This window comes from Prionailurus viverrinus, chromosome X (assembly GCF_022837055.1).
Source record: "Prionailurus viverrinus isolate Anna chromosome X, UM_Priviv_1.0, whole genome shotgun sequence".
NCBI classification, from domain to species: Eukaryota; Metazoa; Chordata; class Mammalia; order Carnivora; family Felidae; genus Prionailurus; species Prionailurus viverrinus.
Genome location: NC_062579.1, coordinates 81,491,734 through 81,517,958, shown reverse-complemented (window position 1 = coordinate 81,517,958; position 26,225 = coordinate 81,491,734). Strand labels below are relative to the sequence as shown.

At 46.9% G+C, this 26,225-nt stretch overlaps 1 protein-coding gene across 3 annotated transcripts in view; it reads left to right on the top strand.

The window, feature by feature from the left end:
• Positions 1-26,225, top strand: part of COL4A6 (collagen type IV alpha 6 chain) — a 322,473-nt gene that overhangs the window by 264,442 nt on the left and 31,806 nt on the right. For 2 of the 3 annotated variants that reach the window (XM_047844389.1, XM_047844387.1), the window contains 13 exons: positions 4,018-4,077; positions 5,121-5,165; positions 5,652-5,705; positions 13,462-13,531; positions 14,492-14,599; positions 15,756-15,896; positions 16,750-16,854; positions 18,635-18,795; positions 19,298-19,477; positions 20,035-20,218; positions 22,660-22,713; positions 25,464-25,535; positions 25,801-25,908. In XM_047844389.1, the coding sequence (XP_047700345.1) occupies positions 4,018-4,077; positions 5,121-5,165; positions 5,652-5,705; positions 13,462-13,531; positions 14,492-14,599; positions 15,756-15,896; positions 16,750-16,854; positions 18,635-18,795; positions 19,298-19,477; positions 20,035-20,218; positions 22,660-22,713; positions 25,464-25,535; positions 25,801-25,908 (1,342 nt within the window). The remainder of the gene's footprint in view (positions 1-4,017; positions 4,078-5,120; positions 5,166-5,651; positions 5,706-13,461; positions 13,532-14,491; positions 14,600-15,755; positions 15,897-16,749; positions 16,855-18,634; positions 18,796-19,297; positions 19,478-20,034; positions 20,219-22,659; positions 22,714-25,463; positions 25,536-25,800; positions 25,909-26,225) is intronic. The other variant, XM_047844388.1, reaches the window with a different exon arrangement.

The window sequence follows — 26,225 nt, the reverse complement described above, 5'->3', positions numbered from 1 at the left end:
GTAAGTAAGGTGGGATGGGCTTATCTCCCTGTAATGAAAAGGAAACCATGGCTTGAATGGATGAAGAGGCATGTCCAGAGTCACACAGCAAGTCATTAGCAGAGTTGAGACTGGAATCCAAGTTTCTCAAAAGCTAGCCAATTCATACTGCCTTTATCATACTGCTCCCTACAGTCTAGTTCGTTCTTCTCGTGGTGGTGGATTTTATGATATCTGGTGTTATTGGGTTCTCTGGCTCATGCTCCCTCCCTCTAATTTCCTCCCATTCCTGTTGTGCCTCAGAGGACTTCCTCTACTACGGTTTCACCCCATTCCCTTTTGTTCCATAAAAGAAAGGGAGACTGACTGACAAGAATGCACAGTGATAAACTGCAATACCACTTCAAGCTCAGCATTTCTGGGGTTTCACTGTGTAGACTGCAAAATAGAAACCTCAGTTGACTGTAAAGACATCCAAGCTGGAAAATACCTCCCTTCATGTGGCACAGAATATTTTCAGAGAGTGGAAGTCAAGAACCCAGAGTTCTCAGCCCACTTTGGCACGGATTTGATGTAAGACCCTGGGCACATCATTCTTTCTTCTAATATGTCTGTCTGCCTAATGGGAACATTTGCAGGCACCTTATGTGCCTTCTGACAGAATGGTTGTAAGAAGAAAGATGGTAACGTGTTTGAGATGCTCTAGGCTTTTCAGAGGAAACACACTTCTCAAATCCAAAGCCTGCACATCAGCTTTCAATTATCTACAGTCACTGAGAAACATGGCAGCACTGAGGATGCAAATCTCTAGGGAATTCAAAAATGTTTTCTTTAAGCATTTGTTTCCTTTCCATCCAAACCCAAATCTTTGCAAGAGCTGCTGACAAATGGCCAACCTGACAAATGTATGTGTCACCTTCTTTGTCTTGTCCCCTCTGGCAGGATCAAACATTCCTGATTTTCTGGCTCAGTCCCAGCTTCACACATTTTGCCATGTTGTCCCCAGCAGTTGTGGGCACAGATACTCTCATGGAGAGCATCAGAGAGAATCTTATACCTGTGTGCCCTGTGTCCAGGGGACCAGCAAACACAGGGTAAGGCAGAATGGAAGAGATAAGCGGTGGGGGGGGAGTGGGGGGAAAGAAAAGAGGAAACTGTCAAATCCTGAGGAACCTATTGAGTAGATCTGAGGCAACTACTGGACACGTGGGGTGCTCCTTCAACTGAGCCCCAGGTTTTCCAAGCCCTTCAGGTAGGTCCTTTGGAGGAGGGGCCCCAGCTTGACAGACTTAAGCTGGGCCCTGGGCCCTGGTGCCCTGAGAGCCATAGCAGCCCTGAGACCTGCACAGGGTTTAGAAAGACATTTGACATTTCCGACCCCTCATGTTTCCAATCTCAAGTGACCCTTGCAGTGCTGAGCAGAATGGATTTCTGTAGTTTGGCTTCCAAAATGTTACCACAGATCACTCCCCGCCCCTCCCCCATGGCCTCATTCCCCCTCAACTATGTGCTTCAGCCTCCCCGCTGCCTTTCCTAGTTAGAGAAGCTGCCCTGGTTGTGGAGGTGGGTCTAGCCATGTCCACCGCTTTGGCTGGGACCGAGGGGAGCCTGCTTGGTCTTGAGGGGAGAAGCTCGAGAGGAGGATGACTATACGGTGGCCTGCCTCTCTGATGAGCCTGCCTCTGAGGGCCCGTGGCCAAAGTGGCCTTCACTGGGCCAGGGGGCTGACACCCCCTGCATCTGGCCTAGTGTTTGAAGCTTGTCTTTTTCTTGCACCGCCCTCCTCTCCCCTGCCTCAGTGACTATGGCACCCCCCACTTACTGCAGGCCACGTGACTGACGTTGAGTTTTTGCAGAGCCACTAACAACCTTGAACCAAAAATGAACAGCTAAGCCAGTGCTCTAGTGAGGTTTTCCTGGACATTGGTAAGAAGAGGTATGGGAGCAGTGGATGCAGGACAGCTTATGACAAGGACTGACTGTGAGAGGGTTGGGGCCCAGGACATCTTTCTAGAACAGCTTGTTCAGCAGGGCCCTGTATGGTACCTCCTGTACTGGGAGACAAGCTAAGCCTACATCCCAATATCTTGCCAAGTCATGTATGGTTTATTGGCTTTAACCACCACCACCCCCCGCCACACACACACACACACACACACACACACACACAAATAAGTTTCTTTGATTTTGTCCTTTTTAAACTTTTTGGGTATTTATTTTTGTTCACATGGTAGCACAAGCTTTCTGAGAAAGCAAGAGTCCTGATACACTTTCTGCTTTCTGAAGAAGGAGGACAAAGTCCCGTTGTCTTTCCAACTACAGGCAAGATAGGTGGAGAGTGTGAGACAGTTCCTGGACAGTTCTAGGACATGCTTCACTGTTTGCAACAGTTTTGGTCTCTGGGTCATTCTTTTTAATTCAACAAGTATGTATGGAACCACTTTGTATGTGTTCAGCCTGCAGAGTAACATGTCTTGGAGGAGATGGAAGTGAGTGTGACATAGACCTCCTGCTTACAAACTTTCATACATTTAAGTCATCTCAGTGCTGTAAGAGTCTGGGGCAGTGTGGGCTGCTATAGCTTCCATGGCCAGACCAGGGAAAGCTGCATGATGTTTGGCTTCAGAGACCCATAGACAGATTCCACCAGGTGGCAGCATGCCTTGGTTTCCCATTTGAGATGCAGAACAGATTTCAAGTAAGTTTGAGTTCATTTGACGCATAGGCCTTTCAAATAGAAATCCTATTCAGCATGAGGTCTGACCCAGTTGACACACAACTATTGTAGAAAAAAGAAAGGCGAGAAGGAACCAAAGCTTGCTTTGAACTAGACCCTTCACAGATGCACACTCGACCCTGCAATAAAAAAGACACACACACACACAAAAACACATTAAAAAACAAAACAAAACAAACACAACTTGGGCCTACAAAGCTAAGGTTTGTTCAGCCAGCTTTCAGTACCCATGGGAGTGCTCTGAGTATGTAAGAAGGAAAAACTCTAAGTGGGATTAGAGCAGAGCCTGCATAACCAGCTGAGCCAGGTCACATCAAGAGGACAACAGGAGACATGCCACAACATTTACCATCTTTTACAAGCTTACATTTGAGAAAGAATCACTGCTTCCTTTACTCTTACAATAGGCATGAATGTTGTTTGCCAAAATCTATGCTCCAGAAAGTCCAATTTTAAACAGTAACAACAAAATGGCCTTGATGAGGTTTGCCATGAAAGGCTCTATCCACTTTAATAATGAACTCTTCTGTATCTCAAGGGCCCAGAATATGCTTGCCTTGGACCCAGAGGGAAGGAAGCTTTTCTCACTCAGTCTGCTCTTTGGATTTCTGCTTGTCCCCAAGTCAGGTCTATGACTGAAAGTCTTCAGTCTTTGAGCAGGGCAAGAGGGATTGAAGACCATCTCATAGTGCCCTTCAGAGTACTGCTAGGGTCTGCAGGGTTCTAGACCACACCTAGAAAGAAATAATCCTTCCCACTGAAGAGAATGACACAGTCATCATGTCTCCAGAGGGCAAAAGCTCTTCCCTCTAGTATCGACCCCCAACAATTAACAAAATTCTCCATCTGTGGGTCAAAGAAATGAGTTCCTAGGTGATGGAAGACAGCCTATTTTCATGGAAAGGGCCCTGGAATGGAAATTTGAAGACCTGGCCATCTCATTGATTCTGTAACCCATATGACATGCTTAACCCTTCTGAATGTTAGTGTTACCATCTGTAAAACCAATGAGGTTAGATATTTAATCATTTTTATGCTGTCAGTCCATGTTGCTATGAATACATGTACTAGTGTTTAGGGGAACATGACATTACTTCTAAAACCAAGAGGGAACCTTGAATCAGTGGTCCAAATTATATTCAGGACCCATGTGTTTCTCAGACAGTGACAAGAGACTCATCATGGTGAGCCTCCCCAATAGGTCAGTGGCACTGATTTAAAGTTACTTCCCTGCTTTGGATGGAGCCAGGAGACCTATGAAGAAATGGATGTTATAACTTGTGGTTTCTTTTTTCCTTTAGGGATTTGGAACTGCTGGAGAAAAGGGTGAAAAGGGAATCCCTGGTTTGCCAGGACCTAGGGTATGAACCTGGAATGTTGCTTGCCTAAGTCTATCAAGTCACCCAGTCCATATTTTTTTGTCCTGTTTGCACCTTTATGTTATGTAACCTGATGGCCACCAAAGCTTCTTTTATTTCTCTTCCTCAGCCCTCTGACAGGTCTCTATGATCTCCTCCTTTTCACTTTGCCCCATTTCCTTGACTTAGTGGCTCCTTTGAATAAGGAATGGCTCCTCAGCCTACTTACTCTCTTTGTTATCGTACATAATTATCTTCTGGGCTAAAAATGGTGTGAGTGTTGTCTTGTTTTAATTATATTTTATCCTGAGGGAATGTGGGCAAGAGTGTGGGTGTTGCAGGAATGGAAGAAAGAGGGCCAAGTACAATCTTTATAGGACAGAAACAAGCCTGGGATGTTCTAGAACATAGTGATGTTTGCAATCAACAATTTCTGATAATAAGCTCAATTCAAGTGAAGAAATAATTGTTAGCCTCGGTGATTTTAAGTGTTTCAGTCACTTAGATGTTGGGCTGTAAGCAATTGGCCAACCTTTAGCCTTAAAGAAGTCATATTTTAGAAAATTATGATTTTAGTGTGATCATAAATCTTGTTAAGAGTATTTTGAATATTCAGCAGTGTTCACCCATTACCCCACCATTTCTTCCTCTACTTTACTCTCTTGTCTTGAAAAGACATAATCACCAACCAAGAATGCATTTGGGGTGAGAGACAAGAGGCCCTCCCACAATCTATTTAAAAAGTCTCATGACTTGGAACTAATGCACACTAAGTATAATACCACCCATCCCTTCTACCAAATTCCACCTAGTACTTAAAATGTTTCCATTTGTTTAGCTCTTTAAAAATGCTCTGTGTGGTTATTCAGCCTGATGGATTAGTGCTTAGAAGAAAAGTCATTAAGCCAGGTCTAGGAACATTCTCTTACCTGATTTTAGGATAGGCAAAATCCTGAACTCAGTTGGATAGCTTTGTTATGTAAGTCTATTGGCTTTTTCTAGTGTAGGCTATTAATCTTTCTAAAGTGCCTCCATTTTCTTTACAGGGTCCCATGGGTTTAGAAGGACTCCGAGGCCCCCCAGGGAGTCAGGTATTTTGGTTAATATCATTAAAAGCCCACATGTAAAGTCATAATTAAAAGGCCCTCTTGCTTTACTTAATGTGGCCATCAGTCCAAAGGGAATCACTGCTTATAATACAAAGTATCTACCTCTCTTTGGTATAATCTCAGCCACTATCTTCTTTTATCTTGACCCAAGAAGCAGAGTCTCCAGTGCTACCAATCCAGTGCCGTACCATGGTCATACTTACTTATTACGTTATCGGGGTCTAGCAAGTCCAGCCTGCTTGTATTCATCTCTAGCCGGTGGCCCTTATACCTCCTAAGATGCAAGGTGGCTACCTGGTCCATATTGCCTTCTGGAACCTTTTACACCCTCCAGAGTCAGGTAGACTCCTGGAATACTCTGGCATGCCAGCCAACGTCCCTGTGCCATTTGCCCTGGCCTCGTCCAAAGACCAGTCCCCCGTATGCTCTTAGACATTTGACTTAGTTGTAACTATGTTTCTGTCACAGGGCAAGAAAGGGTCCTCAGGTTTCCCTGGATTTAATGGATTTCCAGGAATTAAGGTAATGTTGGGAAGTGAAAATCCTGGATTGGGGAGGTGGAAGAGTGAAAAATTACCATAAATGCTGTTTAGTCCATTTGGCTGCTATAAGAAAATATCACAGACTGGGTGACTTATAAACAACAGAAAATTATTTCTCACAGTTTTGAGAAGCCCGAGATCATGGTCCCAGAATGGTTGGGTGAGGGTCCTCTTCCATGTCACTGACTTCTCACTGTGTCCTCACATGGTGGAAGGGGCAAGCTAGCTCTCTTGGCCTTTTCTTATAAGGGCATTAGTCCTCTTAAGGGCATTAGCTCCACCCTTATGACCTGATCACTTCCCAAAGATGCCACATCCTAATACCATCACCTTGGGCATTAGGTTTTCAAAATGAATTGAGGGCGGGGGGGGGGGGGGGAAGGAGGACACAAACTCTTGGACCTTAACAAATGCCTACAGATGAGATGAAGTATTTTTTAACATTTTAAAGGTTACTCTTTTCATATGCACTTCAGTGCATGAACTACTTTTAACACACAAAGCCATTGAGCATTCCTTAGATTCCACTTGATCAATGGCAGACTAAAAGGGGGAGGCTATGAAAGCAAATCCATCTCTACAAGGAAGAATATTCTACTACTGACATGGTTTAGAATTGCCAAATTTTGGGGGGGGATTGTTTTTAAATTCTCTACAGACGATGCACCCCCTCATTGCCTGTACCTAGGACAGGCAGCTCCCACCATCCTACCTGGATATGCCATTGTATCTGATTCTGATACCTGAGTCCCCCTTTTGGGGACTGAGTCACCCTTTTGGAAAGTCCTTTGACTTCCTCTGCCTGACATCATCCACTAACAAGGCCAGTGACGGTAGCAGAGTCTTAGGCCTGCTAAGTGTGGAGAAAATTTTGCAACTGCTCCTTCCTTTGCACCTCTTTGGTGCAGCAATGTTGTCTGTTCTTGTGACATGTTCCTCGGGTCCAGAAGCAGATTATCCTTGAGTCAGGTTGTGTTATGCCCAGAATTCGTGATCCCCAAAGACCACTAGGGAGCCGAGTCCGATGCAAAAGCAAAGAGCCTTTATTCGAGCTAGCTCGAGCTCAATCCCCTACCTGCACCGACGCAGCGGTGAGATACCAGGGAAAGAGAACGAGTTTCAAAAGCACAAAGGTTTTATAGGGGTCTAGGGGCAGCCGATTGGCTGGGGAAGTGGCGTGTTTTGATCAGGAAGCTTGAATGGGTGAGCGGGAGGTCACTCAAAGGGAGGAGGCGTGGTCTAGGTGAAGGACACAGAACAAGATGGAGTCGGCTGGCGTAGGCCCACCCTTTCATTCCCCCCTTGTCATGTAGCTTACGGACCCAATCATGGGGCCAGCTGCATTTATGGTGACAAGGGGAACAGAGTTTGGAGGTTTACACAAAGTTCTGGGAAGCAAGTGTCCCTGGGGTGGCTCTGGGAGGTCTGATTAAGTATTGTCCCCGAGCTGGTGTCTATGATCTGCCAGGTGATGTTTTGGGGGGCGTATGAGCAATGACAAGCAGAGTTAACAGAGTTACCAATATTAGGTGGGTCGAATGCGCTGTAGCTTGAGCTTGAGCGGGTTGTGTTGGTCCCGACTGATGGCCCATCGCGTGACGAAGTCCTTCCGGATCGAGGAGGGGTCCACTGGCTGGGCGTGAGTGTGATGGACCCAGGTCGCGATGCCGTCTACCTTGAGAGCGGTGGGGATTGTCAACACCACGATGTAGGGTCCCTTCCAGCGCGGCTCGAGAGTCTCTCGGTGGTGCCTCTTGACGTAGACCCAGTCTCCCGGCCTGTACTGATGAGGTGTCGGGATCGGGCCAGCCTCGTAGATGGCACGGAGGCGCGGCCAAATGTCCTCGTGCGCCCTCTGGAGCCCGCTCAAGGAAAGAAAAAGTTCTTGATCTTTAAACTCAGCAATAAGTTCAGCTCAAAGGCTGGGAAAAACAGGGGGTGGCCTGCCAAACATGATCTCGTAGGGAGTAAAACCCAGAGTGTAAGGAGTGTTTCTAACCCGGTAAAGGGCGTATGGTAGGAGAGTCACCCAGTCCCCGCCAGTCTCCATGGTTAATTTGGTAAGGGTCTCTTTTAGGGTTCTATTCATTCTTTCTACTTGTCCTGAGCTCTGGGGCCTATAAGCACAATGTAATTTCCAGTTTGCCCCCACCGCCTTGGCTACTGCCTGTGTTACCTGCGAGATAAAAGCTGGTCCATTGTCCGATCCTACCATGGCAGGAAAACCATACCTGGGCAAGATGTCTTCTAGTAGCTTCTTAGCCACCGTCTGAGCCGTTTCATGCTTGGTTGGGTATGCCTCCACCCAGCCAGAGAAGGTGTCTGTAAATACTAAAAGATATTTAAAACCATACTTTCCTGGTTTGACTTCAGTGAAGTCGACTTCCCATTGGGCTCCTGGTCTGGTGCCTCTGAGCCTGGTTCCTTTTTTATTTGATGTGGCCCTCGCGTTGGTGAGTTGGCAGGTCTTGCAGGCAGATACAACTTGCTCTATTTTGGTGTCCTGTTGGTGAATCTTAATTCCGGCATGTCGGATTAAGTCTTTTAATTTTCGGGCCCCCATGTGAGTAGACCAATGCATGTGCTCTAATATTGAGACTCCGAGCTGGTCTGGAAACACGAGTTCCTTGTTAGGTGTATACCACCATCCCTTTATCTCCTGGGCCATGGGGAGTTTCTTGATCCGCTGTAACTCCTCCTGGGAGTACTTGGGCTGGTCTGGTAAAACTGGGTCTCCCGGGTCTGGTAGTTGTATGGTCATGGTGGGGACTGGAGTAAGGGCTACTGCCTTGGCTGCCTGGTCAGCCTTTCGATTACCTCTAGCTACTGGGTTATCAGCTTTTTGGTGCCCTTGGCAGTGGATAATGGCTAACTTGGCAGGAAGCCATAAGGCCGTAAGCAGGTTAAGTATCTCCTGCTTATTTTTTATAGTCCGTCCTTCTGCCGTCAGTAACCCCCTCTCCTGATAAATTGCCCCATGAATATGAGCTGTGGCAAATGCATAACGGCTGTCTGTGTAGACGTTGAGCCGTTTTCCAGCTCCCAGCATCAGCGCCTTGGTGAGGGCTATGAGCTCTGCTCGCTGGGCTGACGTTCCGGAGGGTAGAGCCTCTGCCCATATGGTGTCCGTTTCGGTGACCACCGCTGCACCTGCATACCTGTGTCCGTTTTGCACAAAGCTGCTGCCATCAGTGAACCAAGTAGCCTCGGCATCGGGGAGGGGCCGGTAATGGAGCACCTAGGTCAGGGTCGGGCAGCAGGGTTGCGGGATTGAGGGCTGCACTGGGGTGGAACCGCACTCGTGGAGGGTTGAGTAGGAGGCTCTGGTAATGAGTCATACGTGTATTGCTCATCCATCTATCCGGAGGCTGTTTCAGGACCCCTTCAATGGCGTGTGGGGTCGTGATCCAGATCTCCTGTCCTAGGGTCAGTTTGTCTGCATCCTTGACTAGGAGTGCTGTTGCCGCAATAATTCTTAGGCATGGCGGCCAGCCGGCAGCCACTGGGTCTAGTTTCTAAGACAGGTAAGCCACTGGACGGTTCCAGGGGCCTAAGGCTTGAGTTAGAACTCCTTTTGCTATTCCCTTATGTTCGTCTACAAAGAGGTGGAAGGGCTTCGTAATGTCCGGTAGGCCCAGGGCTGGGGCACTTAGGAGGGCCCTTTTTAACTGATTAAAGGCAGTTTCTTCTTTTTCAGCCCATTTAAATGTTTTCCCCTCTTTGGTAGCTTCATATAGGGGCCTGGCGATCTCAGCAAAACCTGGAACCCAGAGGCGGCAGTAGCCGGCTGATCCTAGGAATTCCCTCACTTCTCTTCGGGAGGTGGGAGTAGGGATCTTTAGGACAGTTTCTTTTCTGGCTTCTGATAACCGCCGCTGTCCGCCCTCCAGGATATATCCCAGGTAACTTACCCTCTCCCTGCATATCTGAGCCTTCTTCGCGGATGCCCGGTATCCTAAGGCCCCCAGGGTAGCCAGCAGGTCCTGGGTCCCTCGCTCACAGTCTTTGGCAGTGTCGGCAGCAATCAGGATGTCATCTACATACTGTAGAAGGGTGAGGCCAGGGTGCTCCCTTCTGTACTCACCCAGGTCCTCGTGTAGTGCCTCGTCGAAGATGGTGGGTGAATTTTTGAATCCCTGAGGTAGCCGTGTCCAGGTGAGTTGTCCACTGTAGCCCTCCTCCGGATCATGCCACTCAAAGGCGAACAAGGGTTGGCTCTGGGGTGCCAACGGCAGACTGAAGAAGGCGTCCTTTAAATCTAGTACAGTATACCAGACCCTGGAGGGCGCTAAGGAGCTCAAGAGAGTATATGGGTTGGGAACAGTTGGGTGTATGTCCGCGACCCTCTTATTTACTTCCCGGAGGTCTTGTACCGGTCGGTAGTCATTTGTGTGAGGCTTTTTGACCGGCAGTAAGGGGATGTTCCAGGCAGACTGGCAAGGAACTAGTACCCCTAGGCTTCGTAGTCTCCGGATGTGTGGCTGGATCCCCTTCCGGGCCTCCTGAGACATGGGGTATTGTTTGATCCTTACCGGACTCTCTCCTGGCTTGAGCTCTACCAGGACTGGGGTCCTATGAGCAGCTAGTCCCATCCCCCCTGTCTCTGCCCAAACCGAGGGGAATTCTTGTAGCCATCTGTCTATATTATCCTCTCTCGGGAGCGCCTCCTGGTGGAGGAGGTATTCATCCTCCAGTTTCATGGTCAGGACCTGGATGGGGTGGCCCTTGCCATCGGTGACCTGAGGCCCCCCTTGTCTGAAAGTTATCTGAGCTCCAATCTTGGTCAGTAAGTCCCGTCCTAACAGCGGGTAGGGGCATTCTGGTATTACCATAAAGGAGTGGGATACCCGGCCCGTTCCCAAATCTACTGTTCTTCGGGTAGTCCATGAATACTGGCTCATACCAGTTGCCCCTTGTACCCAGGACTTCCTGCAAGCTAGTTTTCCTTGTGGGGTGCGGAGGACCGAATGTTGTGCTCCGGTGTCGACAAGGAAGTCAATAGGGGTCCCCTCCACTTTAAGAGTTACCCTGGGTTCGGGGAGAGGGTCCGAACCCTGACTCCCCTAATCACTTAGTTCATCCAGCTCTAGGACTTTTACTCCATCAGTCTTGCTTCCCTTCCCGCCGGCCCTTTTCGGACAATCTCAGGCCCAATGCCCTATCTCCTTGCAGTATGCGCACTGATCCTTCTGCAGCCTCTGCTTCCCCCGCTTGGTGGTTCCTTTACCTTTTCTTGCGTCGTCTGCCAGCTGCCGGAGACGGCGGTCTCCTTCCTCGGGGAAGTCAGCAGTGGTAGCTAGCAGTATTCTGGCCAGGTCTCGAGTCTGCTTACTGCTGGCAGCTGCCATGGCGCGAGCCTGCTTGTCCTCAGGAGGCTCCTGGTTATTATATACCTTTTCGGCTACCACCAGTAAGTCCTGCAGACTTTTTTCTCCTAGTGTATCTATTTTCTGTAATTTTCTCCTAATGTCTACGGCCGATTGGTTTACAAAGGCCATGATAACAGCTGCCTTGCTTTCCGGAGCCTCTGGATCCATGGGGGTATAGGTACGGAATGCCTCCATGATCCGTTCTAAAAAGGCAGCCGGAGATTCATCTTTTCCCTGTTGTACATTTCCTACCTTGGCCAAATTGGTTGGCTTTCTAGCAGCCATTCAGAGACCCCCCATTAGAGTCTGGCGGTAGACCCGGAGCCTCTCCTTACCTTCTGCCATGTTGAAATCCCACTGGAGCCGAGTTAAGGGGAAGGAGGCATCTATCTGAGCCTGGTTGGTGGTGGGATCCCATCTGCGCCCGGAACTAGTTTTCGGGCCCCACTGAGGATTCTTTCTCTTTCTTCAGTCGTGAACAAGACCTGCAAAAGCTGCTGGCAATCGTCCCACGTGGGCTGATGGGTAAAAAGAACAGAGTCTAATAAATCAATAAGCCCTGCCGGTTTCTCGGAAAACTTAGGATTCTGAGCTTTCCAATTGTAGAGGTCACTAGTGGCGAAAGGCCAATAGTGATGGGGCTGATTCCCCTCCGCGTCTGGGGGTCCGGTGGCTCGCAAGGGCAGAATAGTAGAGTCGGCGGCGGAGGCGGATTGCCCCCTCTGAGCCCTTTGTCTGGTAAAGGGCGGGCTTCCCCCTGGAGCGTTTCCGCCTCCCGCTCTCGGAACAGCGTCTGCCTCCCCCGGAGGGGGAGGATGGTGTTCTTCCGGCATCCTAGAGGGGTTATATGGGGGAGGAAAAATTAATTCTTCTTCAGTACCCCCCTGTAGGACAGGGTAGAGGGGTGCTGAAGGCTGGGTAAGACGTTTCCTCTTCTCTGTCTCCTGCAAAGCAAGAATGGGTTTTGGCTCCGGAGGGAGCAGGGTTAGGAAGGGCTTAAGCCAAGAGGGTGGGTCTTCTACAAGGTCCTGCCAAGTGATAATGTAAGGGAGCTGATCAAGATGGCCCGTCTTAGGCTGAGAGATGATACTCCTGACTCGGTGGATGGTAGGGAGGTCGAAGCTCCCCTCTGGTGGCCATCCGACATTGAAAGTTGGCCACTCGCTAGAGCAAAAAAACTGCAACCGACCCTTTCGGACTTCCACACTGAGGTTGTTAGCTCTTCCCCTCACATCCTTAAAGTGATCAATCATAATACTTAGAGGAGTAGTCCAAGTCTGTCCCATAACGTCCGTCCAGTAAGTCCACAGAGCAAAACAGAGAAACACAAAAGCAGACAAACAGAGGGCCCCTAGAAAGTCTTCCAACTCCATGGAAGCAAAACTGAAAGCTAGCTTTTGAGGGGATTCCATGTCCCTCCAAAACTGATGAGGGGATTCCACGTCCCTCCAAAACCGATGAGGGGATTCCACGTCCCTCCAAAGATGACGGCCTCACACCGACCAGCGGGAGCGACCCGCCTCGTCTCAGACCTTTGAGGGGATTCCATGTCCCTCCGAAACAGATGAGGGGATTCCACGTCCCTCCAGAAGGGAGAATCGGAACGTCTTCCGAAACTCCCGGCCCGTGGTCCTCCAGTGCGTCCACTTAGACCGTGTCGGGCACTACCAGAATTCCAGAAATGAGCTCACACAGAAAAGACAGAACAAACAGACACTAACCGTGGCCAGTCAGGCTCTCTGGGTCGGGGGTCCCTTGGGGTTCTTGGGGATCCCGGGCCGAGCCCCCAAATGTTATGCCCAGAATTCGTGATCCCCAAAGACCACTAAGGAGCTGAGTCCGATGCAAAAGCAAAGAGCCTTTATTCGAGCTAGCTCGAGCTCAATCCCCTACCTGCACCGACGCAGCGGTGAGATACCAGGGAAAGAGAGCGAGTTTCAAAAGCACAAAGGTTTTATAGGGGTCTAGGGGCAGCCGATTGGCTGGGGAAGTGGCGTGTTTTGATCAGGAAGCTTGAATGGGTGAGCGGGAGGTCACTCAAAGGGAGGAGGCGTGGTCTAGGTGAAGGACACAGAACAAGATGGAGTCGGCTGGCGTAGGCCCGCCCTTTCAGGGTGCAAAATAAAATTGAGATCCCTTGTTTTTGACAGGTTTGCAATTGAGTGTAAGGCCTCTGGCCTGCCTTATGTTGCCTTCATCTGAAACTTATTGAGCTCTAGAATTAACCTATGGACTAGTTGGCCCTGGGAATTAGGGGTTGCAGGAGGAGAAACCTTTCATTTTCCTGAGGAGTGGTTTTGAAGGCACATAGATCTTGAGTGATGAGGTCACAGAAATATTTGCATTTAACGCATTGAATCTTTACAGGGTGAAAAGGGTGGCATTGGCTTGCCAGGCCCAGATGTTTACATCGATACGGATGGTGCTGTGATCTCAGGTGAAACTTTTCATTGATTTGAGTGAAAAAGAAAGCACCAGGACTTAAATTCTATATTCCCTGCGATTGTGAAAAGGGTACTTTGTCAGCCACTGGATTGCTGCTAAACCCAACGCCCTCAAGGGCCCCTCATGAGTCCTGTACTTAGAAAATTGAACTCCAATGTCTTTGGGCAAAGAAGTCAAGCCCTATGCTTCATGTTTGTGTTGGGTCCACTAAGACTAGGATTTGGGTCAGACTGGGCCTGAACTTGCTGAAAATTGTTCTCTTAAAGATGCTTAGGGAAGGATTGGTATCCTCCCCAGCCAGGCTGACTGCAGCCTTGTACCATGAGACACTTGGTGTCTCATCTACATGATCCCATTCATGCTTGGGTTTGACGATTTCATAGGAGGTGGAGAAGTATCCAACTCTTTCCATTGCCTTCTCCAAACATCCATATGCCCAGTGTCTACTCTTTGCTTGAGCAAAGGCTTCTACTATTGTACCTCTTCTACCTGAGTGTCCTAAATTATTTCTCCTCTCTCATCTTCTCTGGCCCATGCCCTAGCCAGTAAATTCATTGAAGCCAAGGTGTTAATGTTCGACAGCAGCTTCTTATGTTCCACTTCCAGGGAACCTATGTGCATAATATGAGTGGTAGACTTCAACACCGTAACACAAATAGTAGACATTTGATGCATGACAGCAGGTTGGTAGTAGTAGAAAAACGTTCCTAGCACTTACCAGATCTTACCATGGAAGGTAAACCCTGGCCAGACTGGTTCTGGACATTAATGGAGACTTAGCTCAAGTGGGCCCATTATCACTGAGGCCATTAGCATCTGAGAGACCTATGAAGTACAAGAAAGGCACGTCCACCATGAGGACATCTCCTTGCAACTCCTCTTAGACATTTTGTGACATTAGTGGGCCTTCTCTGGGTTTGCTTATGGCTTTTTTCTTTCATCACAATGCCAGGTTACCCTGGAGACCCTGGTGTGCCAGGCCTCCCAGGACTTAAAGGAGATGAAGGCGTCCAGGGCCTGCCTGGACCTTCCGGCCTCCCTGGCTTGCCAGCTTTACCAGGTAAAGCAAACTAACTCACCCCCTGCACAGATCTGTCCTCTATCCATTCTGGTCTGGGTATGTACCTAGCCAAAGTCAAAGGAAAGGTAAATGGTAGTCACTAAGCTCCCTACCACTGTCCCAAAGCTAATGTATATGAAGATAGGACCTGGGTGAACAGCTTTCTTTTGGCCTGAATAATGTAGCATTGCTAAACAGGCAACTCTACTGAGGTTTGTGGTAACCAGAGGGGGCCAGTGTTGGCCTGCTAGAACACTGTCACTCTTCTGTGGATGTGCCATCCCAGCTGATGCTTGCCAGAAGGGGCCAACAAAAGCCCAGAGGAGAGTTTGTACCCAGATCCTCACTCTGTGCTTAACTCAGGCACTAAATGGCCCAGGATCCTATGGATGACACCCTTGAAACAACAATTGGAGGGGCATACCTGTATATCATTCTATAGTAGTAAATAGAGAAAGGGCATGCCAGATTCTGAGAGGCCATGGTGACCCAAATATAAAGCTTCAGACATTGCTTTTAAAGGCATCAGTTTCTAAGTTCCTTGGAGATGGGCATCTGTAAGGATACCTGTGCTTTTAAAGCAGCCACTGGAGGGGGCGCCTGGGTGGCTCAGTTGGTTAAGCATCCAGCTTCGGCTCAGGTCATGATCTCGCGGTCTGTGGGTTCGAGCCCCGTGTCAGGCTCTGTGCTGACAGCTCAGAGCCTGGAGCCTGTTTCAGATTCTATGCCTCCCTCTTCCTCTGACCCTCCCCTGTTCATGCTCTCTCTCTCTCTGTCTCAAAAATAAATAAATGTTAAAAAGAATTTAAAAAAATATATAAATAAATAAAGCAGCCACTGGAGGAGGTACAGCTGATCCCACTACCAAGGTTGAAAAATCACAAAGTACAAGGCTGGAGACCAGGTTTCCCTCTCAGGTTTGCCACTAAAAAGCTTTGCGCCCTTGACCATGTTTCCTCATGACTTTGGGTCTCAACTTACTGAGGAGTTAGGCTAGATGATTCCTAATGAGCCCTCTAACTCTGATGCAAGAGAAGGGAAAATGCTTTTCCAAATTCTTCCCTTGGAGTTAGTTTCCAATGTATGCCACTGATTGCAATGCCCCTGAAGGGTAAGGTGACATGAGTAGCATTATTGTGTGGGCTTATTCTTCCAGGTGTCCCAGGTGCCCTAGGGCACCAAGGAGTTCCAGGTCTCAAGGGGGACAAAGGAAACCCAGGCCGCACCACTGTTGGGGCAGCTGGCCCCCCTGGCAAAGGCGGTTTGCCAGGCTTACCAGGCCTAGCAGGCCCACCTGGTAAGTCATTCATTTTTCTCTTTGGTGTTGAGACTCAGGTGTGACCCAGATGGCAGAACACTCATGATTTTTGAGGGAGAGAGCATTTCACAGGAGAAATAGCCAGGATACACAATGACTGGCAGAGGGGCAGTGACAAAGGCCTTGTTCTCTCTGAGTCAGAGCCTTCTTCTACAGGTTAACGACCACAGCACTCAGAGTGCTCATCAAGAAAAAAGCAAGCTAAGGCCACCTCAATAACCAAACACTATCTAATTCCTTCCAATTTCTGTACTCATTTCATTCCACCCTCCACTGTTCTCAGCCCCTTGGCCTCTGGTCTTGCAGCTCATGATGAAGCAACATTGGCTCCTTCAAGCTCCAGTGGGGTGGGCTGAGAGCCTGAGAAATGGAAAGCCAAGCCTGGATCCTCAAGATGGTTGCTAAAAGCCTCTACAAGGCTTATTTTCCCTAAGTCTCCTACCTGAGTATGGAATTCTAGATTCTAAGAGAAAGGCTAGAAATATGCCCAGTGTGCTTGTTTGTAATCTAAACCCCATGACTTCTGCAGCTTGCACCCATTCCCTCAAACTTTCTGGGGTAGACTCTGGGCCTGTTGGCTTACTGAAGCTATCTGGGTCATTCCTGTACCCTCACTGTCTAGTCCAGTGCCTGGAACATAGTAGACCTTCTGTAAGCAGTAGTAGAATGAATAGAGTCAATAAGGGATAAGACTTGCTACAGACTTTGGGTCCCTGTGTCTGCTTCGGTTGTTTAGCCTCAAGGATGCTTAGTCCTCAGTGACTGAGCTGCTGTGCTGAGTCATGTGAGTCTAGGCTCGTGTGAGATCCTTCATGCTTCCTTTGTCCTGAAGGTCGAACATTTGAGACTGGAACACTACAGAACACAGAGCCAGGGTTCCCTGGTCTCCGAGGAGAACGAGGTCCAAAAGGAAACCCAGGCCTCAAAGGAATAAAAGGTAATTTTGTCCCCTTGGGTTTCTTTGTTCCCCACACTCCTTGCAGAAAGCTTTCCGGGGAATGAGCAAACTAACGGCCTTGGGAATGTGAACAAAAGCAATTTGGGATCTTGATCAGGGATTTGATTTTAAGATTGTTGGAAGGGCTATGTTTAGGGCTCTGAGACTGAGGCTGGAAGTTGAGGTCACATAGAACAAAGTGGCTTGCAGGCTGCTCGTCCTATTGTGTCACCTGCAGAAGTTGTTGCCGTTAACCCCAGTTATTAACCAGTACATGCGGCAACACTTTTCAGCTTGCAAGGCCAAGGATGGATGCCACTTATCATTAACTTCAGTCTGAAGGATAGGACTCTGAAAAGGTCAAGAGTTGGCACTCTGAAACAACCAACTGGCTCCAGAAAAATAACTGCATCTCCCTTCCCACCTCCCGATGTTGAAGGGCTAACTGATTATGCCAGCCTTTGGCCACACTGCTCTGTCCATCTTCTTGCTGCCTTTGGGTCATTCCTCTGTTTCATACTCTTGAGATGCAGATGGTTAAAGCTCAAATAAATCAATTCATTTTAGTTGCAGCCCAGGCCTAAGTGGAGGAAGAGGTGAAACTCTGGGCTCCAGAGAGGTTTGGGGGTGGCCTAGGGAGTTCAAGTTATCTGAGATCTTTCCCCTTCTCTCGCAGAGTTAACAGCTCTTCTCAGCCTCAAGCAGAGAGGTCCTAACTTACTCTTCCCCTTTCTCATTACTGAATCATAAAATGTCACTACGTAAGTATAGGAGCTAGTTGAGAAGTTTTCAAAAGTTCCATCTCTGTTGTTCAGCTGCAAGGAGGACTATTTGGAGAAAAAGGAGATGGAATTGCAAGTTTTGACTTAGGATGTTAACCTTTGCCTTTGTGTGACTCACTACAGAGCTAGTGTACTTCCGGATACCATTCTCGCTCCTGAAAAGATATAACTCTAATGCTCCCCATTCTATATTCCCATGGGACCAGAAGGTTTTCCCTAAGTCTGGAATAGTGATGGTGATTCTCAAGCTTCACTGTACATGAGAATCACCTAAGGGAGATTACTCAAAATTAGATTCTTGGTTCTGGCTTCCTGAGAGTCTGCTTTATTAGAATTGGGGTGAGGCCCAGCAAGCTGCCTTATGAACAGGCAACATAACTGACTGTGATCCATGGATCACACTTGAGAAATGCTACAGACTGTTCTTTCTGAGTTTCAGGGATTATCAATTTTCTGAAAGTAAAAAGAGGCCCTTCAGGATGTTAGGGGACCTCAGAGTCACCTACATTGGCCTAAGTTCTCATTTTCCACACCATAAGCATGGAAGGTACAGGTGGCTGGGCTATAGTGTTAGTGATTCCTTGATACCACTTCAAAGGTGCTTTGCCAAAATCCCTGTCATACATTTATTGGACATTTGTCTCTGTGTACAGAACACAAGGGAAAAGACATTATGATGAAGAGAATTTTTGAGTGGCTTAGATTCCAGATCCAAGTGGTTAGCATAGGGCAGTGGTTCTTAACTCTGGCTGTACAATAATTAGACTCACTGATCGCTGGGTTGTCTCCCCTGAGAGTAATGAAATCAAATCACTGGTACAAATGTACTTTGATAGAGAGTAGATCTGGTTCATAAACCTAGTTCATGTGAGTTTGTTCTCTGTGGACATTCTGATTCCCTCCAGGGAGTTGTTCAAGTCACAAATTACCACTGTTGTATCATCCTTTTTCTTAGAAAGATGGTCTATTTTGTTTAATGTTGTCTTTTTCTCCTCCAGGCGACTCGGGGTTTTGTGCTTGTGATGGCGGTGTCCCTAACATTGGACCACCTGGGGAGCCAGGCCTGCCTGGGTCACAAGGTCTCATTGGCCTTCCAGGCCTTAAAGGAACCAGAGGAGATCCAGGCTCTGGGGGTACACAGGGCCCATCAGGGACTCCAGTAAGTCTCACCAAACTTTGGCCCTGAGGGAGCAATAGGAGCTTTCCAGTGCCCCATACTCCTCCCCCATCACGTTCCTAAAACACAGGAAAGACAGATTGGAATAAAACAAAGCTTCAGGGTTTTGATCTGTAATATGAAAAAGTCAGACTAGCTGATCTCCAAAGTCCCTTTCTGCTTTGACCTACCTATGTTCCCTCTCTTCCCTCACTTCCTTAATCCCTCTCTTCCTTCCACAAAATTGTTTGTATTTGCCTAACACTGCGCTGGGCCCTGAAGATGAAATCGAATTAAGACAGGGTTACCATCCTCAAAAATTTCAAAGATTTAGAAAGGATAAGAAAAAAAATGGGCAGTTGTAATCCCAGATGAGGAAATTATCAAGTGCCCTGAACAGTGCCAAAATGTACCCAAGGTTCTGCTTTAGGTCAGACCTATGCTAGGTACCAGAGTCCTATAATGTATACATCTCCTGATTGTTTCCCTTTTGTCTGTTTTGTAGGGTTTATTTGGACCTCGGGGTCCTGCAGGCCGCAAAGGAGAGAAAGGGGAGCCAACTCTCAGTTCAAGATCAAGGATGCCAGGGGAGCGGGGTGATCCTGGCCCCCAGGGGCTCCCTGGTAAAACAGGAATCCCAGGGAAGGATGGAGTACCAGGTTTACCAGGTCTGCCAGGCCTCCCAGTAAGTTGATAGTTCCTGGGTGATAAGCTCTATAAATCCTCACATCTGACTTAGTGGGGGTCCTGATGGCCACTAACCATGAGACAGGGTAGAACATCTCCTGCCACCTCTGCCAATGAAACTCTGTGCTCTGTGCTTTTCTTTTCTGTAAAATGGGAATCTTTTTCTCAAAATGGGTCATTGCCTCATTTGAGAAATGCTAGTACCCATTGACCATATCACTGAAAATGCTTTAGCTTCTCAGCTTTCCCTTGCAGGTAATCCGGCTGCTTTCTGTGACCCAACCCCTGCCAGGGACTGTTACCTTGCTCCAGTTTCCTGCCCCCTCCCCACCACTGGTCTAGAATATTTTGTATTATCAGATCATCAAGAATTGACAAACTTCATTTCCATGAACTAAATGAACTAAATCAGAGGAACTGATTGATAAACTAGAGTGACGGAGAATTTTAACAAAAAACCAAACATTGGTCACACTGGCTACCTCTTTCCTATGGTCAAACAACTCAGGATAAATCTTTAAGTTGGGATTGCATTCTTTCTTATGTGTTCTCTAGGGTGATGGTGGACAGGGCTTCCCAGGTGAGAAGGGGTTACCAGGACTTCCTGGTGAAAAGGGCCACAGTGGTCCAGCTGGTCCCCCAGGAAATGGACTGCCGGGATCTCCCGGACCTCGTGGGCTTCCTGGAGATCAAGGAATAGATGGATTACCAGGGAAGCAAGGCCTCCCTGGGCTTCCAGGTGAGTCATGGAATCAGATGGCCATGGACTTGAAAAACTGACCCCTTGTAGAGTGTAGATATGACCCAGGTATATGAAATGTGTCATAAGAAGAATTTTGGCTGGTTATAATCACTTCTTGCAATTTTTTAACGTTTTTCATGAGGACAAAGGATCATAATTGTACATAATTGTGGTACACTTATACAGAGCAATCTAGACTTCAGTTCTACTTAGTAAAAACAAAACAAAACAAAAAAAGACTTCCTAACAGCAGTCTGAAAATGTAACAGAGCTGTCTTGGGAGGTTGTGAGCTCATAATCCCTGGAAAATTTCAAGCAGATGCTGGATGGCCATTTGCTACAAGTATCATTGAAGTAATGAGCGAGAGATTGGATAGGTGTCCTCTTAAGTTATATGGTACTATCATCACCAGAGAGGAACCTTTCCTTAATTCATGAGATCTCAGATTGAGAAGAGACTCTACTTGTATCTAGTCTAAACTTTATTTCATACCTTAAACCCCTCGCTTTTCTATCAGCATTTCAGGAATTGTAGGGAGTGACAGTCCTGTTTGTAGATTGTGATGGTGCTATGTTAATAAGTCACCTTCTTGCATACAGCCAGAATAGCTCTCCATCCCAACTTCTGTTTCCATTAGCGGCACCATCCTTATTGTTATCTGAAGTTTGAAAACTTGAAATTCATTTCTTATTCTTCATTTGCAGTGCTTCTTATATTCTTTCCCTCCTCTTCTTGCTACTAAGTTCTCATTGTCTCACACCTAAGCTTATCAAATACCTACATGCTTTTCAGAATAAATACAGTTGGAAGGAAGGATGAGTGGATGGATGAATGGATGGATGAGTGAGTGAATGACAAACAGCTTCCTAAGTGGTTTCTCATCCCCTACCTCCAGACTTTCCTCACTCAGTTCTGCTATGAACAATGCTGCCAATTCAGTATTTGTAAAGCACTGATATCATCACGTCTCGCCGCTAGTCCAAAGCTACAAGCGGTTGCCTTTTTCTGGAATGCTCTTCATCTTTTTTTTCTGTGCAGTCAGATTTTATCTGTCTTTCAGGGTACACACCTACTTCTCCACTAAACCTTCTCTTGACCTCCACAACATATGCCATTTCCTCTTAAATTACATGTTTTCTTCCATTAATGCTTTTAGTTTTCCCAACTGCTTTGTAAGTGTCTGGATACTAAAGAAGGCAATTCTTTTTAGCATTTCTCAATTTGCCTAGTATAGTGTAATGTTCCATAAGATACTAATATATACTCACAGAAGAAAAGGGCTTCTCAATAACCAAGGGGCTATTTCTTAGACCTATTTCTTCTCATTCTACCTTGTCACCTTGAAGAATTACTAAAAAAAGAATACAGAAACCAGGTCTTGTCATGTTTATTGACTTTAAAATCTACTTGCATGTGTTGGCATACCAAGGATGATGGTATATGTTAAAAATTGATGATTCAAGATTCTTAAAACCAAGTTGTATTTCAGTTTACAAAACCCTGTGAAGGCTGTGAGGAATTTTATCAAACTAAAGTATTGTACTTTTGGAAGTCCTAGCTTTGCCTCCATCTCTGTTCCCAGAGATATTATTCATGGTCATTCCACTATCCCTGTGCCAATTGGGTCTTTATTCTAGGCCAACCATTTCTGTAGGCAACTGGGTTTTAAACTGAGTTATAAACTGAGTTACCTATATACTTACACACACTCAAATCTGGCTATTATCAACATTCTGACTGCTTGAAAACAGGCTGAGTCAACAGAAGGAGGCCCATGGGACCACTTGTATCCTAAACTTCACTAAGCCCCAGACACAGAAAGTTCTTAGGAATATAGTGATATAGTAAGCTCTAGCCTGAGAGATACCCTATGCAGAAAATGTTCTTGTTGTAGTACCAAGACTTTCCAAAAAATTACTTCCGATAAGAGCATTAGCTTTCTTTTTCTTTCCATGGCAACCACATATAACTCCTCAAACCTATCTTTTTTTTCCACACAATTTTAAAAAGACATAACTTGGGAGCCCCTGACATTTGCATGATGGCCATTACTGTTGCCATGAAAATGAAGGGATGCTGTTCTTTAAATGTGTTCACTCCAACCAGTGGTGGCCCAGGCTAGAGCAGCTGCATTGGATGGGGATGTAGTCACTAGAAGCTTTTCAACCTAGTGGTGTGAGTCATTACAAACCTTGGACGAGCAGACAACTGGCTGTTTCCAAAGAGGCTCTGATCCAGATGGTCACAGTAATCAATTACCCTGGTTATTATTGAAACAGCAACTGTGTCCTTGATCCTGTGTGGGTGCCAGCTCTCTCCATTCGATCTGGATAGGGAATTTGATTAGTGGGCATACCCAGTCTGCAGACAAGACTCCCCTTGGGCCTCAAGGAACTTCTGTCCGGGTTTAATTTTCTTCTTTACTTGATTGGTCTAGGTGACTGTTGCTGCAGGGAGAGCATTGGTAAAGGAGGCTTAGACACAGAGGGAGGTGAGAGATAGCTCAGCCTCGAGGTTCTCAAACACTGATGTTGCCAAAATGTCCCTTCCTTTTTGTTCACCTTTCTCACAAACACTCATAATGGCCTGAGCACCATGCTAGAGCCTTTGGCTGGGGAGGGGTGCATGAAGGCTGACACTGACACTGTCACTCCTGATTTTTGGGAGGGGATACAGGAGTAAATGGGCATGCAGTCTCTGAGAGGGACTGATTTCCTTCACCATGCTTGTTGATGGCTTTGCTGATGTCTGCCTTGAGCACCTTCATTTTATGAACTTAGCTGGGGTTGTAACTTGCCTTGAGAGGTAGCTGGAAGATGAACACATGTCTGATGTTTATTCACTGGACCCAGAGTAAACTGAAATGATAGAATCTTGATAAGCAGAGGTGCTTTTTATTTTGACGATGAATTTGGGCATTTATGGAGGAAATCCTGACTAATTAGATTGTGTGTTATAGAACAGAACATGGATAAAGCTGATTTATGCTTTGTTGAAGAGAAGGCTCTGAATTCACAGATGTGAAGTAGAAGACAGAGATGTAATGTGAAAGAGCCAGATACCAGGATGACTTGAAGGTCTTACCTTCTCAGCATTTTGACCCTCCACTTGCATACACAAGGGTGCTGTGGTGTACAGGCCTGGTCTGAGGCAAAAGAGAAACATGCCCTTGATTTCCATCTTCCCTTTTTCATTATTTGTCCTGTCCTGGAACCTTTCCGATGCCTGACCTTGGCCCCATGCTCTAAACGTTTTTTAATCTGGCTGTGACAGGCAAAGAGAATTTATGAAACTTATCTGATGATTGAGTGAGGATGGATGGTTCATGTTTGGACCCAGCGCAGAGATATTTGTGTTTTACTGTTTGTTGTAAGGTTGAAAGCGATGGAACTGCAGTGTTTGATACATTGGAGTCAATGGGCCATTGAAATATTTGGGGCAGGAGAATCTTCTGCGGGATCCCTCTCGTGATACCATCTAGGGAGGCAGTTCTTCAGCCTAGTCCAAGGGACTGAGGCCCAAGCTGAACACAGGACTGGCAGTCCTCTCCCAGTGAGGCATCTCATCATAAGGTGCTTGCCCATAGGTTATAGTTCCACAGTAGGGAAATAGCCCTGAGAAATAGCCCCATCATTTCAATGTCTGGCAGGATGGAGATGGGTGTGACCACTAATGGGGCAAGATCAGGCCTATGGCTATCTCCACCTGTAGAAGTGTGGCTATGGGAACCTGAGGTCTGCAAGGCAGAAAGTTGCTGCCCAGGCTACAAAGTAGCATCACTAACCTGACTAAGGTAGAAACCAGGGGCTGGTCTTGGAGGAGCTCTTCTGAATGCTCCTCCTTAAATAAGATAATAAAAAACTACTGTTGGTTGAGCAACCGCCAAGGTGCCAGACACTGTGCAGAATGCCGTTAGCATTATTTCATATAATCCTCACAAGTGCCACATGAGAAAAGTAGCTCCCGTTTTATACATGAGGCTCAGAGAGGTTAAGTATCTTGTCCAAACAGCTGGTTAATAGCAGAACTAGTATACAAGCTCAGGTCTGTCTGGCTCAGTGTCTATAGTGTATTGGTTAAGAGCCCCCACCTCTTAACCAATACACTATATTCAATTTCCCATGTTTCTTTGTGAATAGAGCAAGTGCAGAAGGAATGCCATCTAGTTGAGTAAGCAGTCTAAATCATAGATTGTAAACATATCTTTAAGAAAGGCAATTTGTGATTTATTTTATGTACAGGCAAAAACTATAGCAGTTTACTAGAACTGTTGGCTCTGTGGCTTAAAGCAGGCCTTGGGGGATTGTTTTAATGAATAGGCAAGACTAATTTAATTAGCATAGCAATTATTTGTAAATGGCACTTGAGGGAGCCTACACAAAATTTATTCATCGGTATTTTATTAAACCTCCCCTCTGTGATCTTGTGTAGACTCTTTTTATTTGAATTATGAATGAGCAAGGAAGAATTTGCTAGGGGAAGGCTATGCATGCCAACTTCAAAGTCTTGAACACTGAAATTGACTACTGCATCTCCCTGAGTACCAGAGTTGACATTTTCAAAGGAGGAGCTGAGGGAATGGTCATTGTTTGTCTGCCATGGCCAAGAGAGTGGCCTTCAGTGTTTGTCTGATACAGAAATACAGCTACCTCTCACCCACAGTAATCATCAATAGGTTTCTGTAGATCCCAAGTGCTGTGGGTCAAAAGAACCTGATGGTTTAGGAAAAGAACCCAATAGTTTGTTTTCATTCCAAGAAAAGGCAGACATGTGAACTTGAGGGGTCTTGACTTCAAACCCTCCAGTCTAGTCATATGGCCATAATGGATCCTCAGGCCTATCCCCAAGCACCCATCCTAGGGAGAGGCTTCATATGAGGGTAGGGTGAGGAGGTCATTGCCATTTGCTGCTGCTCCTACATAGGCTACCTCTAGGAAATCTTGTTAGGTAACATCTGCTGCATAGGTAGATGCATAGATAGATGCCTGCCCACTGGACATTAATGGTTTAGGAGGTGACATTCTGGCACTTGGACACTAAGAGTACTCTTACCTATAAGCAGTTGCACTAGGGGGTAACTCCCGAGAGCTTCTGATGCCACAATTCTTTTGCATGGGCTCCAAGCTGCTGGGTGGGAAGAGCTTGGTTGGCTCATCCAACAGAACTGGAGGAAAGGAGCATGCTAGGAGAGCCCACCTGACTTAGTGGGCTCACAAGATGCTTACATGTTACCATTTACAGGGGTCACCTTGCCGTGTATAATTCCTGGATCATATGGTCCATCAGGCTTACCAGGAGCTCCCGGATTCCCAGGTATGGAATGAGGCCAAAGAAAGCCATTGAACACACTTGTAAGGGCCGTGGGCTGAAGGAAGCAGGGCATAGACTGGTAGCATTTGGGGATCCATATTCTTCCTGAGAGGGCAGCCTTGAGGATTGAATGGCTCCTGGAGAGGTCTGTGTGGGGAGGTAAGAGTAAGAGGCCCTCCAAGAGACTAGGATTCTTGAATGGACATTACAAATGAAACCAGCCGCACTGACTTTCCTTTCCCCTCTTGATTCATGTTTGGGTTTGCAGGTCCTAAGGGGGCCCGTGGCCTCCCTGGGATTGCAGGCCAGCCTGGATTGCGTGGAAATAAAGGAAAGGCTGGAAGTCCAGGATTAGTTCACCTTCCTGAACTGCCAGGTAAGGAAAGAAGCTTTTCCTTGCCTGCTTCTCCTTTTGTGTGAGTGTGAGTTTGTATTGTGGTAGCCATCCCCTGATTATAGGAAGTTAGGTTCACACTCTGGTGTGGGTGGGATGGATTTTTTTTTTAATTTTTTATTTATTTTTGAGAGAGAGAGAGAGTACAAGTAGGGGAAGGGGGAGGGTTTTTTTTAATGTTGTATTTATTTTTGAGAGAGAGGGAGAGTACAAGTAGGGGAAGGGCAGAGAGAGAGGGAAATGCAGAATCTGAAACAGGCTCCAGGCTCTGAACTGTTAGCACAGAGCCTGACGTGAGG